The sequence below is a fragment of the Siphateles boraxobius genome, unplaced genomic scaffold, assembly GCF_051911475.1.
Source record: "Siphateles boraxobius isolate OS27281-9 unplaced genomic scaffold, OSU_SipBor_1 86, whole genome shotgun sequence".
NCBI classification, from domain to species: domain Eukaryota; kingdom Metazoa; phylum Chordata; class Actinopteri; order Cypriniformes; family Leuciscidae; genus Siphateles; species Siphateles boraxobius.
Window position 1 is genome coordinate 2,012,606 of NW_027509215.1, and position 21,699 is coordinate 2,034,304.

The 21,699-nt window shown below is 36.1% G+C and overlaps 1 protein-coding gene across 1 annotated transcript in view; it reads right to left on the reverse strand.

Moving 5' to 3' along the window:
- Positions 1-1,820: 1,820 nt before the first annotated feature.
- kcnq3 (potassium voltage-gated channel, KQT-like subfamily, member 3) overlaps positions 1,821-21,699 on the reverse strand; it is a 55,289-nt gene continuing 35,410 nt past the window's right edge. Inside the window, exons 7-16 of the mRNA XM_077221772.1 lie at positions 16,149-16,259; positions 14,083-14,178; positions 13,866-13,960; positions 8,598-8,624; positions 5,123-5,358; positions 4,497-4,602; positions 3,779-3,910; positions 3,504-3,599; positions 2,825-2,909; positions 1,821-2,747 (exon numbers count right to left, since the gene is read on the reverse strand). Of these exons, the coding sequence (XP_077077887.1) occupies positions 2,205-2,747; positions 2,825-2,909; positions 3,504-3,599; positions 3,779-3,910; positions 4,497-4,602; positions 5,123-5,358; positions 8,598-8,624; positions 13,866-13,960; positions 14,083-14,178; positions 16,149-16,259 (1,527 nt within the window). The 3' untranslated portion in view covers positions 1,821-2,204. The remainder of the gene's footprint in view (positions 2,748-2,824; positions 2,910-3,503; positions 3,600-3,778; positions 3,911-4,496; positions 4,603-5,122; positions 5,359-8,597; positions 8,625-13,865; positions 13,961-14,082; positions 14,179-16,148; positions 16,260-21,699) is intronic.

Here is a 21,699-nt window from a genome sequence, read left to right on the forward strand (position 1 = left end):
ATAAAGTCTATAATAGTATCTCAGTGATACTAAATAACAATTGACCTGGGGAAGAACTGACATTGATTAAATTGATTAAATGAAAATTCACATTTTGACAATTTACGCAGGATCTGTTCAACGCGAAACCTTTTGGAAGACCTAAGTATTTGTTTTGGAGTAAACTTACATTCGGTAAGTGTGACTATTAATTACGGTAATTTGACAGATAAGCTGATTAGAGTTAAAAAATAATTCTGCTGTCTAAGAGTAAAGTTTGCTAAGTTCCCACAGTCAAGTCCTGTCTTTCCCTTGAATGATTTTTGTGATGGATGTCGGTTTACCCTAAGAAAGCTGTGGATACAATGGGAAAGTTGGTCCTACGTTACAGTGTCAATATCATTTGAGCTGGCAGTTTTATGTGCCGCTCACAGATGGGATGTGCTCATTGGTTAGATTAAGGCCAGACACTTGAGGAATTCATAACTGAGGCTTTGCTTTTGGTCCTTAAACAGCTAGTGGCGACGTTCATTCTGCGGAAAATATGCAATATCCCAGAGTGCGGTTCATGCTGACCATAGTAAAAAAGGTTTGTACAATCTGTAAAGGGAACTAAAAACAAGCTCAAGGTGTGCAGAGAAAGAAGCTAGCGCGATCTCTCCTCAAACCCAAGTATTCAAAATGAAAGCAAGTGCAAACCGGAGGAGACGTCGATACATTTAGCTGCTCCGTGGATGAATCATGCAGTCCATGCATATGAAAAGATATGTAAATAGAAAAATAAATGTTTACAAAAATGGCATAGCATCTGTTATGTTCTCCTCCCTTAAAGTTCCCAGTCAAATACAACCACACAGTCTCGATCTGCCAAGTGCAGTGTCTACCACTAGAGATAAAACGCATGCATTCCATGCAGTGCTCTTTGCTTTGCAGTAGGGCTGCACGATATTGGGAAAAACTGACATTGCGATATTTGCTTTTCCTGCTATATTTTGCAATATGAAAGAATATGGAACATAGGAATGTTCACCAAATAACTTTAATTGCTATATTTGGAAAGAATTATTAATTCTAGTATGAGTAGGGTGATTTTGTTGGCATTGACAGTGCAAAATAAAAATTATCTAAAAAGCTGGAAAATTATTCCTTTTAGGGCTGAACGATTTGGGATTTATTTATTTTTATTTGATTGGTTTACTCTGTACAATAACACAAGCTTTTAGCAAGTAAGTTTAAAAATATATATTTCCAATGTGTTTGCATAGGGCACATTCCCACTAATTTTGACCAGTATAATTTAAGTATAAAATAATAATAATAATTGTTTTTTGCTGTGATTATATTAAATAATATATTAAACAAAAAATAAGTAAATTGTAATATTGTAACTGTTGTACTGTAAAATAAGAAATCGACCATTTAATAAAAATATATATTTTTTGTAACTGTATTAAGGTCGGCATGAAATAGAAGTTGCGATAGACGTTTCTTCCCTGTTGTGATATATATCTGAGTAAAATAAATCTTAAAAAAATGTAGGGCTGGACTTGATTTGATTTGATGGTTGTGGTTTGCTTTTGCTGTGATGTCATGTGACTGACAGGTTATTGTCCCGCCCTCATGCCAGTAAGCACATCATCAGAGAAGCGATGTCCCTGCGAGAGGGAGGGGAAGTTATTTTGATTGAGTCACATGAAAAATAATGATGTGCACAGATAAATCATTTATAATAAATACTGCAATATCCAATAAAAATAAGATTTGTCAATTTAAATATCATAGCGACTTGAATTTTTTTTTCTTTCTCGCTGTAATTTACAATACTAATATTTACGTCTTAATTTCTTTATTTTTAGATGAAAACCATCAAGTTTTTATTTTTGACAGGTTGCTGACAAGTTGTATGCCCTGCCGGTTTCAGAGTGAAACTGCAATTTTGACGCAGGCAGCTCGTGGTCCCGTGAAGCACTGTAGCATGGACTGCACGCGTGTAGATGAGCAGTGCCACTCTTTTATTTAATTAAATCGATGTGTGTGCGATTTGAAAATCGCACTAAACCATATTGCGATATCAATTTTATTTCAATATATTGTGCAGCCCGACTTTGCAGGGGTAAAGCGTGAAGTGGATACATATTTAAATATGAAGAGTATTATGTCTGTGTCTTTATGTGTCATTTTGTGCTGTACAAAGTCTGTAGTCTTTATAAAGAGTGTGTGTGTCTTTAGGGTGGTGTTCCCCACGCTCCATCGGATTGGAACCCGTCTCCGGTGGACGAGGGTGGAATGGGTCCGCTGGGGGTAAAGGGATCAGAGTCCGTATCCGTCTCGCCCTCCGCTAAATATCGGCAGTCGCGACCCCAGCTCGACCCCGTCGTTAACCCCGAGGCCTTGCCCGTGACCTCCTCTTTCTCAGCGGAGATGCTGAATCCGCTGGGCGAACGTTCCAGCTCCTCGTGAGTGACCGACAACAGTGACAGCGGCGTGCCCACCCTGTGGCCTCCCGATTGGCTGACGTTGGAGGACGGGGAGTGGCTTGGCAGTGGGCTGATGGGCAGGACGGTTGGTCTCAGTGGGTGCGTGTTGGATTGCGTGTAATACGGTGTATTGTGCAGCGGCGGGCCGTAGCTGCAGAACACGCGGTCGCCTGCGACGCTGACAGTCAACGTGGGGTCGCAGCGCTCCATGGTCATGTGGCCGGGGCCCGTGACGTCATGTTGCATATGCATATCCACCAGGAAATCCAGTTTCTTCTCCATGTCTTCCACCTGTGAGGGTGGTGTGACAAAGTTTAGCCCAAACAATTCATAAAGCCCCACAACGAGCTGTCAGAGTGAGTGAGTACCTGTCTCTCAACTCGCACAAATCTACCCATCATGCTTTGGTCTTCAGGATCTGGCAGGCTTGCTTTGGCAAGATATGACTCATGTCTGAGAGAAAAAGACACAGAAGGAAAGTAAATCTGAGAGCGGTTATATCTACTTCATTTGACTAAATATAAAAAAAATTTTTTATCAGAAATTCAGCATCACTATAGGCCATAATGCATAACGTGTATGTATGGCATGTTTAACAATATGTGGCTGGAGGATTTGCATGTCTGGGATTCATGAATCTCTAAATATATTTTACAATATTTGTATGTATAAAATATGTATATTTAGAGAGAGCGAGAGTTTTAAATTTAATATTAATATAGTTTAACTCTTTCTCCTGCCATCGATGGAATTTTCCGTCACAACACAACACTTCCCCACTTAAATAATCTTACCCACATTACTCACAACTTAGAATAATATATATATATAGTAATTTTTGTTTAAAAGCAGAGGCTCTGTTCTTTTGGTATACTGTATGTTCAGACATTCATACAACAAAATATTCTCGGGGCTATGAAACTTTTGTGAAGATGATCGAAAATGCTGCCGCTGGCTGGAAACTTTTATTTAAAAGAATTAAAACTTAATAAAAACATAAAAAGTTACATGTTATATTCCTTGAAGTATTTTTAGGTGTGATTTTACCTAGGTGACTGCTGGGAAGGGTACGGAAAAGGTGGTTTCTGGGGTTTCTTGTGTTTTGGAGTGAGAGGCGGTCCAGGTGTCAGAATCAGATCTATTCTGAAGATGAAACAAAAACAAATATTAGATTCTTTTTGTTTTGTTTTTTACACAGAATAAAAAAAGGATTATATATTTCATGCAAGTGAACAATTTGAAATGAAAACAACAACAACAACATAATTTTATAGAATATTTCTTTAAAAATATGAGTACGTTTTAATGTGTGTGTGTGTTACCGTGTCTGTAGATATTTGATTCTGGTAAGCATGTCGAGATGTCCTGCAGAATACTGCTCTATCACGTCCTTTACATCATACGGCCTCAGAGTCTCCTTAAAACGCTTCTTACTCAACAGGAACATTATGATCCTTCAACACAAACACAATTTTTTTTTCCAAATCCTAAAATCTTGAGTTTAGCAGACAGAGTAGTTGAAATATCTGTTAAAATATACAAGTGATAGTGTTTGCATGTACACTGCTGTTCAAAAGTTTTAAGTGTTGTGACATATTATTACAATTTAAAAGAACAGTTTTTTATTTGAATATATTTTAACCTGTAATGTAAAAGCTGAATTTTCTGAAAGTCTTCAGTGTCACATGATACATCATCCGAATATGATCATTTGGTGCTCAAGAAAAAATTCTTATTATTATCAATGTTGAAAAATATTTTTGTAAAAAAAGTTTTGTTTAAGGATTCTTGATGAATAGAAAGTTCAAAAGAACAATACGGTATTTATTTGAAATAGAAATTTTTTGTAACATTATTAATGTCTTTACTGTCATTTTAGAATATAAGTATAGTGATCCCAAACAAAAGCAATTTAATGCATTCTTGCTGAATAAAAATACTAAATCCTTAAAAAGAAAAATCTTACTGGCCTTAAAATTTTGAACATTAGTGTACACTTGGACTGTTTAGCAGTAGAAAAATAAAATGATATTTGTATACCGCAGTGCTCTTATTACTAATTTGAGGGTTGGAATCATCTCCTCCAACAGTATGTCAGGTGGGAAGCCCTTCTCCTCAGGGGTGGGGTCAGGAAGACCACCTGTATCTACAATCAAACACCAAAACCAGGTCAGATTCATTACATTGTGTGAGTGCCTACTATACTTACTGTATGTATTAATCTATTATTATAGTGAACATATTTCTAAGATTGTGTGTATGTATGTATATATATATATATATATATATATATATATATACTTTATATATTTGTGTTTGTGTGTGTGTGTATAATGTGTATGCATATTAACTGTACAAGTGTGTGTGTGTGTGTGTGTGTGTGTGTGTGTGTGTTTACATGTCTATTGGTACTGTTTTTTCTAGAAGTTTAGTACTTTAAAGAAGTTCAGATTTTAAATATGCATCTTATGTATTTGAAATCAGGAACATGTCATGTGTGTGTGTGTGTGTGTGTCTCTGTGTGTGTGTGTGTGTGTGTGTGTGTGTGTGTGTGTGTGTGTGTGTGTGTGTGTGTGTGTGTGTGTGTGTGTGTGTGTGTGTGTGTGTGTGTGTGTGTGTGTGTGTGTGTGTGTGTGTGTGTGTGTGTGTGTGTGTGTGTGTCATACCCTCTGAGCTCTGTCTCAGGGAGTAGGCCTTCATTCTGAAAGCAGTTCTGAATCGCTCTCTGTTACTGAACCCTGTTGGTTTGCCCTCTTTTGATGGACTCTCCTCAATCGCCTCCGCCGGCCCGCAGTTCCCCGACACGCCTTCAGGATTCGCAGCGGGCATCATCACACGGGCTCTTACTGTTGATGGTCTTGGTGTCGACAGCCGCACGCGTTCCAACAAACTCAATTTCTGACTGATGAAAAGACAGAATAACAGATGATTTTTAAATTTATTATTCCTAATCAATTTGTAATTTTAATTGAGTGTTCTCAAAAGACAAAACAGTCTCTTTCTCTGTTTGAAGTAAAAAATGGGAGAGGAATAGATGATGATGATAGCGTCGTACAGTACAGGTCTAGTAAAAAATCGCAACATAAAAAATAATTCCGTTGACATACGGTTTAAATTTTTCAAAAGTAAAAAAAAGTACTTTTATTTAGCAAGGCTGCATTAAATTGATTAATGGTGAATATGTTTATAATTTCACATAAAATGTATATTTCAAAAAAACATTGAAAAAATTCTATTTTCAAGAACATTTCTATTTCTAGCAAATCATCATACTAGAATGATTTCTGAAGAATCATGTGACACTGAAGACTGGAGTAATGATGCTGAAAATTCAGCTTTGTCATTACAGGAATAAAATACATTTAAAAATATATCAAAATAAGAAACTATAGGAATACTATGGAATACTATTGTTATAAGATTATTACTGTTCTACTGTATTTTTGATCAAATAAATGCAGCCGTGGTGAGCATAAAATCCCTCTTTCAAAAACATTCGAACAGACCCCAAACTTTTGAACATTAGTGTATTAAGTCACCTGTGATGGTTATTAGATCTTTAAATTAAGTGGGTTTTTGAGGCTGTTGAGCAAACATCAAAGTTTATCTTGACAAACTTTACTTTTCTAGTTTAATATAAGTGTGTATGTAAGCAATAGGTCTATGCATAGGTGTGCAGGACCCTGTAAGAGCATCTGTCTTAATGCGGCCCTGCACACACACACACACACACACACACACACACACACACACACACACACACACACACACACACACACACACACACACACACACACACACACACACACACAAACTCTACCTGCAGGAGAAACTAAACCCTTCCAAAGAAACAACGCAGGGCATTCTACTGTGAAGGGTCCCCAAGGATGGACACACACAAACATATACAGACTTTGCACTGCAGCACACACAGTATCTCTTGAGTACAGTGAAAAGAAGAAGATTGAAGTGGTGAGAGGGACTGAAAAATCTTAAAATGCTCCACAATTACAGCTGATTACCAACCAGTTACTGATACAACACTTTCCCACACACACACAAAACACTATCTGTCTACACTCGATTCAAACTGTCTGAGAGGGTTTTAATGATTGAAAAATGACTCTGTGTGTTTACAGTATGTGTGTGTGTTGTTGTTGTAGTAGACAGGAGCTTATCGGACATACAGAAAAACGATGAAAGCTTGAGAACAGACAGGAAGAGAATCAACGCATAGATTTCACATGAACGAATGAATGGAGCAAAATATCAAGAGCTACTTAACAGTGTGTGTATGATCCAGTTTCTCCATTTTGGACTAGTTTAGTAGGTCATTGATAATGTCAGGCTGCAGGTTTCCCAGCTATTTGCCTTTGTGTGTGTGTGTGTGTGTGTGTGTGTGTGTGTGTGTGTGTGTGTGTGTGTGTGTGTGTGTGTGTGTGTGTGTGTGTGTGTGTGTGTGTGTGTGTGTGTGTGTGTGTGTGTGTGTGTGTGTGTGTGTGTGTGTGTGTGTGTGTGTGTGCATTTGTACCAGAAGGTCAGGTTTTGCTTACATTTTGGGGACAAAATGTTCGCTAAAGGATGTTAAAATCTGAAATCTACTACACACTAAATAAACTTAATGAAAATGCAAACCTGCAGAAAGGTTTGTGTGAATGTTCAGTTTAACGGATATATAAGGGAATCATACGAAATTCTGATTCAATCTATTATTGTTCTTTTACTGAATGCTTTTAAAAAAAGAGGTGATCTCAATCAATAATTAGTCTGAACTAATCATAAATGCTAAACAATACAATACTTTGGTACAGAGCCCCTAAAGGAACATAGTGATGGAAAAAAATTATTTTAACTTTTATGCATCCCCCAAGAAACTTTGTTACTTTGCAAAACTTTCCTTCAAAACTTACATTTTAACAAAAGTACCATTTATTACAATAAAACTCTGTTTAGAATGTGTATTTAACTACATGTTGCCATACAAACAACCACTCAATAATTACACTGATTTAAGTGTGATCTGTGAATCATTTTGACTAATTCACTGATAAGAATCAGTTCATAAGAGTCGTTTGTTCCCAAATTGGACTAGACTGCACTATGTGGACAATGCGGAAGAAAGATGTGCTGTCTGTTTATTGTCTTTGTATTCTATCAAAACACTCAAGAACAGTTACAAAACCAAACATCAAGAAAAGGAGAAACCAGTTTTGAAGAAAAACCTGTTCTTGATTCACAACCTTGGGTAGATAAAATAGTACAAAAAATAATAAAGTGAATGAAAAGTCCTTGTCATGATAGAAAAGCAAATGTGTGGGTGGTCTGGTTTCTCCATTTGGACTGGTTTGGTAGGTCACTGACAGTGATAATGTCAGGCTACAAGCTTCCTAGCCAACTAGTCTTGCGTATGTGAATCTTTGCGTAGGTGAGTGTTTTGCACTAGTGTATTAGCAGTATTAATGTGTAATCTGATCTGTGATCTGGACTGAACATGGATTACAGGTCTCGGGTCAGGCGTCACAAACAAGCACAGCACTCAATCCAACTCTCCCTCTGTTTCTATTAGTACATCTCCCATCTTTTAATAAACGGACTGTCAGGCCAGTGTCCAGGTCAAGGACAACTGATGCTCATGATTATTATATACGCAGTCCATCTTTGTCAGGGCTTTTCATGCGTAGACCGCTAATAACACTTCCCATCATTTTCCTTAGTGACACAGAAGTCACGGATCCAGCCGTCCATAAAATTCTCCCACACACACTCGCAATCCCTCTCCCTCGCTCTGCTTTGACAACATCATCTATCAGTGATCAATAATTCACTCTTTTCTAATGGACTCTGTATTATCACATATAGCACTACTGTCCACATGTCCCCGAACTAAGAAACGCACGCACGCACACACACACACACACACACACACACACACACACACACACACACACACACACAGAAACGCACTGCTGGTCATTACGCCTTTGGCACTGAATTAATGGAGGTGGTGGTTATTAGGAGTTATTTAAGGAAACGCATTTCACAGATTCATTAATCTCAAACTTCACAGAGATGCTGTAAATCATTAAAACAGTGAGCGAGAGACACAGGGAATGAGACAGTGAGAGAGAGAGAGAGACTTACCTAGCCATAACCTCAAGAGGGTCCTTCCTGCAGACGACAGGAACAAGACAAACATTTATTTTAACCAGATAACTCTTATGACAACAGCAACAAAACTCTTTGTTCACAACTTGACCAAATAACCACTATACTCCATCTGAATATTCACATATACATCTATCTATCTATATATATATATATATTTTAGGGCTGGGGGAATTAACATGTTAATCTTTGCGATTAATCTGAGATGTTAACATATTCAAAATAAATACCTCAATTGACGCAGCACCTTTTAAAAGCAAAGCACCCAGGTGCTAGCAACTTAACAAGCGAGGCTACAGGAGGGCCTCGCCAATCCACGTTACTGCAGTACAGTAATCGTGGCAGGCCACTGATAACTGAACTGGAAACATAATCGATGCATTAGCTAAATGGATAGCTAGAAACTGCCGCCCAGTTAGCACTGTGGAAGACGAGAAGATCACATTTTATTTGATGGGAACAACTACACTGTGGTTCTAAAGGAGAGTCTGTTTACAGTTTACAAGATGTCAGTAAAATATTATTTAAAATATACTTCCTTTGTGTTGTTTAATTTAATTAGGTGATTCTACGTTTAAATATTTATGATTACAAGCTTGGGGGGAAATATGATTAATTGCGATTAATCACAGCAAATTGTGCGATTAATTAGATGTTGTTTTTTATCGATTCCCAGCCCTAATATATATATATATATATATATATATATATATATATATATAACTGTGGTAATATTTGTGAATAATAATGAAATTAATTTCATTTACCACAAAAAATAACAAATATATATCAATAGAATAGTGCAAGATATAACTTGTTTATGTTACTGAAATAAAATCACAATGGCAAGTGTCACTAAGGGAGCAGTTTAAATAATGCAAATTTTTTTTTTTTTAAGATGAAGCATGTCATTTTAGCATCACCGAATGGAATTGTAAAAGTAATTAGTGATTCACCGAAATTTTGGCAACCGGAAACTATTTTGGTGGCCGAAACAGAAATTTTCAGTTTTGGTTGAAATGGTTTTGATTTTAATCAATACAGAAAAAGATTCTTAAATCTCAGGAACGATGTTTTACTCTATGCTGTTTTCTATTGATGCTTGAACAGAAGTTCACTAAACATTATTTGTAGCTCACCTGCCATCCAATAGTCACAATGAACTGAGTTCCTAATGTGAAAGAAAGTCTCAGCTTTCAAATTCTGTCAACTTTATCATTAAATTTATCATTTTGCTGCTCTTTAATGTGGCGTGACAGATCGCTGTAGTCACCTCAGTTCAAACGACACGTAAAATGATCATCTCTTCCTTTTTACTATTTGTTATAGTACTAAATAAATATGACTGAACATCAGAAGGTATGTTGAAAGAAACGGTACAACTTACTGAAATGTATCATGTCTCATGTAATCACACAATCAGTGTTTCAACCGGGGAAAGACGTCAAAAAATGGCTTATAAACAATAACACTTAATGGTATATTTACCTCAGGAAAGCCATTCAATGCGCATAGCTCATTAGATAGCGGGAAAAAATAATTTTGCTAAATATATGCACTGTATTACATATAATTATATTTAATATTTGAATAAATCTGTCATGAAAACATTTTTTTTTATTATAACCACATTTAAATGTTTATATAACAACAAATTGGAGTAGAAATACAAATCTGTTATTGAAAAACTGCTTTATGTGCAATTTAAATGTATTAATTTGAGTGTTTATTATTAAATAAATTTCATGATTTAACTGATTACTAACTTTATTTTCATTTTTTTATATTTTTTTGTTTCAGGTAAAAATTAATTTCAGAGCATCACTGGTAATTATATAAAAATACTAATGCTGTCAAACGATTAAAATATTTAATCGCGATTAATCGCATTAATGCCATGGTTAACTCGCGATTAATTTCGAATACATTTTTATCTATTCTAAATGTCCCTTGATTTCTATTTGTCTCATTATTTTTTCTAATTTTAATGCTCTTATCAACATGGAAAAGTGGATCAGCAGTAAGTTTGTTCTTAGCTGTGGTATCCATGTGCTTCTGTCTGAAGTCATCCATTGTAGAGCTTAGATCGGGCCCAAAAAATCAAGCCCGACCCGAGCCTGTGCGCATTGTGTCCGAGCCCTACCTGGCCCGACACATAAACTGTAATTATGAGCCCGAGCCCGATTTAAACCCGATTAAAACCTGTTACTTTCTCCCGACCGCAACATTTTTGTCCCGCTCCCGCCCGCAAATAGACTCTTTTTTTTGTAGGCTACCTCCAAATACTTTCGCCTACGTGTCGCCACCATTCACATCAGCATAAATGCTCCTGATAAATTATTTGTTATTAAAGCATTAACACACAAACCACTGTTATAACATAAAAGCAAGCAGGCTACTGAGTGCATGGTTTGGCATGACTGAATGTGCGCAAAGTGCGCTCCCTTAATAATTCCTAAAAAGCTGACATCATTTCATCGCAATCTCACACATCTGTTATTATCAATGAAGCTGACTGCACAATGCATCTTTCATTATATATACACTTTGTTTGTTATAATTTGAGTATTTGCCAGCATACAGAATTCAGCACTGAACAAAAAGTCAGTTTTGAGCGGTGAGGGGAGTCTATTTTAAATGCTTCTGATTGGCCATTCCGTTCAAGAAATCAACACATATGTCTGTGATTGGCTACATCCCTCAACGCTGCAAATATGTTATAAAAAGAAACTCTGGCCTGTAAATCGTTTCTATTTTGTTTTAGTTGTTGTTGTTGCTTTTCTGCAACATATGAATAAAAATGTATTAGTTTTTATGTTTTATTCATAGATATTTCTAGTTTGCGGGAGTCCCGCGAATCGTTTTATTCTCCCGTATCCGCACACACAGAGTGAGTGCATTACTGCTCGCGCCCGCGCTCGCACTCGGCCATCAAATCTAGTCCCGCACCGCACTCTATTGCATTGAGAGTGCATGTCTCTAGATCGACGTCTCGCGCTCGCCCCATCCACTCAATACTGTCCTTGTCCAGAAAGGCAATAAAGACATCATCAAAGTAGTCCACGTGACCTCAGGGGGTTAGTTAGAATTTTTTGAAGCATCGAAAATACATTTTGTTCCAAAAATAACAAAAACGATGACTTTATTCAGCATTGTATTCTCTTCCGGTTCTGTTGTCAATCCACGTTCACGAGGCCAGAGCTGACGTAAGACGCTGCTGACGTGTTATCTGGTGGGTCCGTGTATTCGGGTTCAAATAAATATGTCTGATTAAAAAAAAATGCAAGTCTTCCCCTGTGTCGAAATCCTTAGACATGTTTGCAAAGATTGTTTTGTTTACAGCGTGCGTCTCCCTCAGACTGTAAACGAAGCTCAGGCGCACCAGATAACACGTCAGCTCGTCTTACGTCAGCGGACTCATGAACGCGAATTGACAACAGAACCGGAAGAGAATACAATGCTGAATAAAGTCGTCGTTTTTGTTATTTTTGGAACAAAATATATTTTCGAGGCTTCAAAAAATTCTAACTAACCCACTGAGGTCACATGGACTACTTTGATGATGTCTTTATTGCCTTTCTGGACAAGGACAGTATACCGTACATAGATTTTCAATGGAGGGACAAAAAGCTCTCGGACTGAATCTAAAATATCTTAAACTGTGTTCCGAAGATGAACGGAGGTCTTACGGGCTTGGAACGACATGAGGGTGAGTCATTAATGACAATTTTCATTTTTGGGTGAACTAACCCTTTAAGGCTTCATTTATTTTTATATCATTTTTTTGTTTAGTTTTAGTTTTACATTATTTCACTCAGCAACTTTAGTGCTTCAAATTCAAATTAAGTTTTTCATCTAACATTTAGATTTTATTCCAGCTTTATTTCAATTAACAAAAATGTTTTTAATAGTTTTAGATTTAGTTAAGAGTAATAATCCTGAGTCCTGCCACCAAACTCATGCCAGAAGTTGAGCCAATGTTGCCAGTCAAGGGATCAAGATTTGACTGGTTAACGTGACCCTTTTAGCCCCTGCTGGTAGATATCGTAACTACACCTCCTGGCTGCAAAAAGCATCTTTCCCCATAAATGGCCATTCATAAATATTCTGTCTGAATACTTTTTTGTGTATTCTGACAGATTTTGTTTTTAGCAAGCAATTTATAAATTACAAATATTTTAATTATAGCAGATATTTTACTAGCATCCTCTTAAAAGAGTGTAATAGACACATATTTGTCCCTGTATGGCTCAGGATAGTCATTAGTGAATGATTTGAGACAATGGGACAGATTTACTGACAGCATGCACCAGCAAAAACCCTCTTTTGACATTAAAAACTACTGTCAAGATTTACTAAAGACACTAAAAAAAAATTAGCTCTGAAAAGGTGTGGACAGTTATTTTTGTGGCTGACCTTATTGCATATGCATTTGTAGGAGTTTCCCTTTCAGATGCAAAATTTATAGGAGGAGAGTATTTAAATTAATCACACAATGCGATATACTAAGGTTTGCACTTGTCAATTTACTGGTATTTGCAATATTATTTAACGCCCAAAAAAGCATGTCTTAAACCAGACGCTAATTTACTCTGCTCTAAGAGATTGCGTTCGTCATTATGGAAATTTAATGTGCGCATTGTCAGTAAATCACCTGCAGAACTATCCACTCTCATCGACGCTGTTATGGGATTGTGCTCTCATACTAATTTACCCTGTTTAGTAATTAGTAATTATGGCCTAATGTGCGTTAATATTGGAATTTTAATTATCAAAAAAGCACCAGTTTCCACTGATTTAGATTTTTTCTACTGAAATTTAATTTCACATCATGAGATTTTAATAAGCTCGAATAGGGATAATTTATTACAAATGTTGTTTTTTTTGTTGTTGTTTTTTAATCCCATCTGCAGTTCAGGAAAGAGTTTTTTTCATTGTGATGGAATAGTAAATTGTCCACACACAAGTTTGAGTACCTCTCAGTAACCTCTAGTAGACCTCTAGATGATGCTGTCTCTGCATGCAGACAAACACACATATGGACATAAACATAATAAATGAACATTAAAGAGATGGCAGAAATCATGAGAATAACACAAGTGAAATCATGAGTATCACTGAAATCATAAAAACGCAGAAATCATGATAATGACATACATAAAGTTAAGCAAACTAAAATAATACATAAATACTGAGATATTCAAATGAATTTTTTGTGAGAGATGTAGTGTATATGTATGATACCTGAAGCACGGTAGAGAGATCACAGTCTCATAGAATCTCCATGTGGCGATGAGATCGTCTCTGACGGGGTTGGTGGAGTAGTATCTCCATGCAGCCTGAAAACAATAATAAATATTGAACGTTAAGCAAATTTGCTGTTGAGTAATGAGCTTAAAAGCGGTAAACTTACTGCTAATGTTAGTTTATAGTCAAGGGTTGTTGACGTGTTTCTGGTTACCTGTATTAGTGAAGCTGCAGGATGTCTGCGTTTCTCAAAGTGTTTCTGCCTGTGCTGTTCCTGAACTTTCAGAGCCAATCCAGAACCAAGAATACCCTACAAACATAACCAGATATACTTAAGCTATTTTTGAAATATACTACTATCATACTGAACCAAGAAACAGTTTCCATGTTTTTTTTTAAAAACACAGACCAAATGATTTTAGGTTCCAACAGCCCAAAAACATACAGTGATAGCAGTGTAGTCCATTTGATTCCAAAACAAATGACCTTTATGAGTCGGTTCGCTTTAGTGAATCTAACACATATACTACAGTACTTACAGTACTTACAATTTTAGCGTACATTTCTTGTGTGTTGCACATCAGTCTTGTATAATTTACTGATTGTTTTTTCACATGACAATGCTAAAGATACACTTAACACCGTGTCCTAACCAGATGTGGCACGATGCTGCAACACTTGATAAAATTTATCTTTTTCATGTTAATCAGAGTTTTTGTCAAAACCAGCCACGAAGGCGATATGCGTCGATTCTATTTAAGAAATTGTGTTCCATTTTTCTGCGACATCACGGCTGGAACACAACGCAAATTATGACAATGATAATCTCAGCCACTGTTTATGTGCCTTATATAATATTAAAATCATCTAATGTGAGTTTAAATATCCTTTGTGTGCCATTTACACCCATACTGAAAGAATTTTGAAAATAAATAAAAACCTAACAAGAAAGCTCAAATTGTCAACTCAGTGTGAACAAACAAGTGTATTCTATGACAAAAATTGTTTCAGTAACTCAGAATGTATCTTTAATAATGTTAAAATGGTGTAATATTTATGAATTACTTGTGAATTACCTGAATTACTCCATTTTCACATCTTATCGCATCGCGTCTGGTTAGAACACAGTGTAATGAGTTTTGTCAGTAATATTTTACATATAAATGTTAAAAAATAATTAAAAAATATGTATATATATATTATAAATAATGAATGAATAAATTAAATATAAATAGTTGTTTAATATATAGTTTTAGGCCAATTCATGGATTACATGTATGCTATAATTAAAAAGTTTTAAGTTGAATTACTCTCAAAATGACAGGAATCATTAAGGAATTGGGTGAAGGTGAATTAAAACCATAAAGTATTATAGTTGCGGTCACATTTACCATTACTCTGCAAATCCAGTCATTCCGATAGGAATCCGGAGTTTTGTGTGAGGGTGAAAAAGTTTCCCATGCGGATTTGGCTCATATTGAAGTTGACAGAAAGCTGCTTGGTTTAAAAGTGAATTCTATGTGAGCAGCGCTTCAAACATCTCTACGCCACTGCACGTGAAATTTCGAGATGAGATGCACCTTAACTGTTATATTGTAACTTGCTTTAGGCCATGTTTACACCTGGTATTAAGATGCGTTTTGGTTGATCGGATCACAAGTGGACGACAAACGCAGGTGTAAACAGGGTCTAAAACGTTTTGAGATTGTTCACTTGTGTGGCCACTTCCAGAGGTAGTTGAAAACCTATTCAACCGGATTGCTTTTGTAGTGTAAACGCTTATGTGGTCGAATGAGATCGGACAGCCGCAAAGACTGCCTGCTTTCCGCCTACTGACCCAATGCGTAAACATTATGGGCAGTGCGCTAGCCAGACAGGATTTAAACTTTGTAGGCTGAAGACCCAAGTTTGGTTTGAAGAGGAAAAATGTACCAAGCACAATGTTCTCTCACCACTCACAGCGTTCGGCTGGTCTTACAGCTGTCAGAGCAGAAACGACAGCTGCTCCGTATGTTTTTCCATCGTCTCCGGATGCGTTCGTATGTAAATTGCAAGTACTTATTTTGTCCATTAGATCGAAAGATCTGAAAAAACATACATAGACCCTCCCTTCAAAAAAATCAGGACAGAAGTGGTCGAAAGTGGACATAAGAGACGGTTTAAACACCAAGTGTAAACGGGAATGTGTCTCCCTCGTCTCCTTGGTTATTCGATCAAACAAAACGCATCTTAATACCAGGTGTAAACAGGGCCATGGTGTAAATGTTGAGCTGTACTCACGGCTGGAAGAGCAAAGAACGACACACCGATAAGAGCGAAGGTCCCGGCCAAAAGACGTCCTGCCCACGTCTTTGGGGTCTTGTCACCGTAACCAATGGTTGTCAAAGTGATCTGACACAGGGGTGAAATCATATATCATCAGTGTGATTAAGGCTAGCACGGCTAAGAGGCTATCAAGGCACTTGAGTTGTAAAACCATTAAAAAGGTAGTATTAATGGAGCTGTTGTTAACGTCAGGAAAGGAGCTGCTATAAAACCATCACAATCAGTAGTACTAATGGAACTGATGTAAAACCATCACGAATGGATGTGTTAATGGAGATGCTGTAAAAGGAATTGCCTTACATTTAAAAAAAAGAAAAAATCACTTTTGACCTTGTAACCCACAATGTTTCTAATTAATCGACTTTTTCTTTTTCTTTTTTTTGCTTCTCAACATGGAGGAAAGCTTTTATACATGTTTACCATAGCAGATAAAATCACTGAATAGGTGCATAAAAATGTCAAGAGTATGCATGCTTTTTTATACAAATTTATTTTTGTATAAAAATAAATTTTTCATTTTATTCACTCTTGTTTTCAAGAGTGAATAAAATAGTTTTCATACATTCACTCTTCAAGAGTAATGCAGGTTTCGTACAAACTTTAAAGAGGCCATCATTGGCATTGTATGATTTTTTTTTAAGGGTTGTGTTACAAGAATTTCTTTTGATTTCAATTCATATTATTTATTATTCCTTCCACAGAGCATGGCAGTGTTTAATTTATGGCAGCATTTAATTCACATTCGTGACTGAAAATAGAACTGTAAAATAATTTAGGAGCAGTGCTAGTAAGTAACTGATTAAATGTAATCTGGATTACATAATTAGATTCCAAAAATGAAGTACCTGTAATTAGATTATATTACATTTTAAAATCCTCATAACCAGACTACAGTTACTTTTTTTATTGATTACATATGATTACGTTATTCTCAAATTGGAAGTAAATTATTCATAATTCTCCCTACTACTACTTTTTTATCTTTTAAATTTTACTTTCTAAAAAAAGTCTACTGACTATATACATTCAGAAGGTCTTCTAGGTTTGTGGAATTGCACTAGTCATGTGACTATCACTGAAAACTGAGAGCCACAAAGCAAATGATCACTGCATTTACAGAAATCATTTCACTTTTAAGAAGTGTTTTCTCAACATAGCATATCTAATCAGCTCCTGATGATCAATAACTATTTGAATTATCACTCAGTGCGTCATTTAACCACCATGTATTGGTGTTTTTGGAAGGCTTTTATCTTTTAAACACATTGAAAATCATATTTACATGCAATGCAGGGATCCCTCAACTTTTTTGTTAGCTGAACCTCTTTGACCTAATATATTTACTTTAAGTGCCCCTGAGATTGTTAATATGTTAGGTCAATAATAAAATTAAGTTCCCGATTCTCTGATGTTGATTAATGGTCACATGAAATGCTGGTAAAGAAATAAAAAATTGAGAATTTTTTTTTTAGTTAGTGTTTTTATTTTGAAATTTTATATTTTAAAAATATTTATTTTAATTTTATATTTTTTCTGATTTAATTACTTAATTGTTTTTTTTAAATTAAAACTCATGACCCCCCTGCAGTTCCATTATAAGCCCCAGTCTGGGAAACCCTGACGTAATGTTGTTTATAACAAAGAATGGAATACATTTTCTTTCTCTTTGTATTTTTATATCAATATGGTACAAGATTATCTTATTAAAAGTAATCAAAAAAGTAGTCTGAATTATATTACCTTAAATTATGTAATGTATTATGTTGCTGACTACAATTATTGTTGTGTAATTTGGAATCAGCAGAGATGGGGGACTCGAGTCACATGACTTGACTCGAGTCAGACTCGAGTCGCAAATTTAAGGACTTGAGACTTGCTTGACTTAATTAAGAAAATGACTCGACTTGACTTTGACTTGAGAGCCAATGACTTGAGACTTGACTTGACTTGAACTGTATGACTCGAGAATGACTTGATATACATTTATCATCGCAACATCAATTGATGAACAAAATGAAAGCAACGAACCATTGACGCCAGTCATCAGATTCTGCGCGATTGTGTGACACTGCACAAGCCCAGAAAAAACATACATCGCTGTGAGCGCGCTAAATACAAAAACATCTCCCAGCATCGTTTCTTTTTGGATATAAACACTAGAAATTGACTATATTCATACAAGAAGATTTGCTGTACGCATAATAACTGGCAAGGGATATCGGACGACCATCACAACCTCGAACAGTCGAACTTCATTCACCACGTCTAAAAGTAAGCTATGGCTTGTTTAACCTGTTTGTTATAGTTAATTTGAATATCTTTAAATCGGGAATATTGGTCAAAACAGCATGCCTCTTTATACACCATTATGTTTTCAAATGTAGCTTAATGTTGTCAATATTCAAATGATAATTAATGATGTCATATGTTTTGTATAACATTTGCCACATTTCTTTTTAAATCATGCTTTAAAGCCAAATATGTCGTTCTTTCCAATGACAAAAAAAACAACATAGAAAACTGTTAATGTTTTGTCGTGTTTTATGTTTCTCTTAAAGCAGGGTTAGATGTTATCAGGGGTTACATCTATTAGATGTTATCAAAATGCCAGCAGAATTAATATTGCACCCAAAATTCAAAATGTGGTGGAAAAAAGTGCCCTAGTATGAGTTATTTTCATAATTATAACATATGATATTTTAAAAATATTTCCAGAATATTGACGCGATTGCATGTGATAATGATTTATAAAACAGTTCAGTAAACAAAGAGTGAATATTGTGATGTGACATTTATACATAGCCTAATATTCCAAATATTTTCTGTTTTTGCTTGATTTCTCCAATGACAATAGTTCCAAACAAGCCACAGAAAGAATTATGCGTATTTGTGATTCAGTTACCTAGTTGCTTAGTTCCAGAACGAATCTGCCGTTTTGAACATAAGTTAAATGAATGCTTCTATGACTCGTACATTAATACGGTAATTTGGCGCCACCTATTGGCGGTTTTAACTTCATAATTAAAAATATATAACTTGTATTAAGGGGATGCCAGTTTGAAGAATGCCTTTGGTCGCATAGGAATTATACTTGAATTGTGAATTGTTTAATACCTTTTAATGGTCTTCTGCAATGTTTGAGGTATATTTAATTTTTCATGCTTTAATGTTGGCCTAATTTCAGTTACATTTAGATTTTTATTGTAGTAGCCACTCAGCTATATGTGGAAATGCATATATTAAAAAAAAATGTTGCAAATAAAACCATAGTCCACAACTTCTGTAGTTTTACCTTATTTTAATATATAAATTCAGTGAAATCGTCAAACGTTTGTATGACTTGCCAGTGACTTGTGACCCAAGCTACGACTTGACTTGACTTGCTTGACATAAGGCAGTGACTTGACTTGACTTGACTTGACTTGCCTTTATAAAAAGTTACTTGGACTTGCTTCAGACTCGAAGGTTAAGACTTGAGACTTGCTTGTGACTTGCACATGTGTGACTTACTCCCACCTCTGGGAATCAGTAACCGACTACAATTTGTAAGTAGCCCACCCAGCACTGTTTAGGAGTAAGTGTGCAAATAAAAGTAGGTCTCCAATCAGTGGCGGCTGGTGAAAAATATCTTAGGTGGGGCTGTGCCATATTCAGTCAGTTTTAATAGTCTGGTAACCATAGGAGCCATCAGGTCTTTTAACGTTGTGGCTCTTCCTCAAGACATCCGTCAAGCATCCACCTTACTCTCATTCAAAAACCTCTTAAAAAACACATTTTATTCTCTGAATATTACTCTTCAGCTCACAGTCTGTAAATTCTACCTTATTATATGTTGTTTGTTTGAATCCCTCTTTGTTTGTATCTTTAACCTAACTTTGTAAGTGACCTCTGTGGATTACTTTCTGCCCTTGGTATGTGTATTGTGCTTTAATGTTGATTTTGTTCTATTCCTTAACCCAGTGGTTCTCTTAGAGTGTAGTACCCCATGATGCTTTTAACATCCTTCTGCGTACCCCTTCTCTGCAGTCACTCCTTTTACAGTAAGGGACAATATTTGCCCTCTTAAATTGATATTTCCAGTGCATTTTTTATCTTTATAAAATAAATAATTCTTTAAATAAAAACATTTTCAATAGAGAAATATGCAATTATTGTAAAAACGAAGTGATGCTTTTAAATATTAAATTAAATCCGCCAGTAGGTGGTGGCAAGTCACATCTTTATGAGTAACAAAGCAAGTGGCTGTGATTATGAATGAATCATGGACTCACGATTTGTTCAAAGCCGCAGATCCGTTCACAAACACTGCTGTGGCTCTCGTTGGAGCTATTGTTTTGTTGCAAAAAATAGTTGTTTAAAATGAACATCACTTAAAGGACAATTCCGGCATTCAAAAATGAACCTAGGGGTAAATAACACATGGGTACCGAGTCGACCGTTCTCTGGGTAATGCATTTTCATGATAATCGAATGTACCCAGTTTTAGCTTTAGTTTTACCACAGATTAGCTTAGAACGCTAGTATATAGGGCATAGAATAAGTAAAAATAAAAATAGCTAGTTAATAGAGCCACTAACAAGGCTCAAAATAGCCCCACACTAACACGGAAGCATAATTAGGGTCTCTACCTGCAAACTGAAGCATTGAGAACTTTGTAAGTTGTACAGACAGTTTAATAAGAAGATACTTTATAAAGACAGAAAACAGTCTCAACCAGTCGAACCACGAACTGTGACTATCGACCAGCACGTAGCAAGGCGTTCGTGGTTCTACTGGTCGAGACTGCTTTCCAAAGATGACCTATATCCATTGTCATAATTGTCCTTTAATGTTAACACCTATCGCTTGTTGAACTGTTGTATAAAATCAATGTCACATTTGAAATCGTGTGGATATTCGTATAATGTGATCAACATTAAACACAGGAACTTTCCATTTGTATGTTTTTGTATCAAAGAGAGTTTGAATCTTAAATCGATCTCTATGCACAGAGATCTGTGTATGTGTCAATATTTGTTCTTTGTGATAGTGACAGGGCTCTCAAGTCTCACGCATTGGGCGTGAGACACACGCATTTCAACCCGTTCACACGCTCACACGCCACACCTTGTATTTCTCACGCTGAGGAGTAAGGGAACTTGTCCCGCTATACAATTAATGGACGAGGCGCAGGCAAACGGAGGGAAGTTCTCTGCCGAGTTCATAGCATCTGTCTCGAGTTATACTGAGTTAAATGCTAGCTACCAGCCAATCAGAAATTAGAATTAGTTGTTTCCGGGTAAATCATGTGTTCCCGCTGCAAGCTCGTTCGTTACTAGACAACACGCGCACACACGGAGTGGAAGTTGAAGAGCACGATCTGATGAATGCGGTTTGCGGACATCTTCATTTATTTTTTTTAGCATTTTGATTTTACGATTCCTGGACGATATCTCTTGCCTGTGATCAAAGACAGTGAGAGCTGATGTTGAGGAGTATAGCCAAATTCGTGCTAAATTATTTTTGA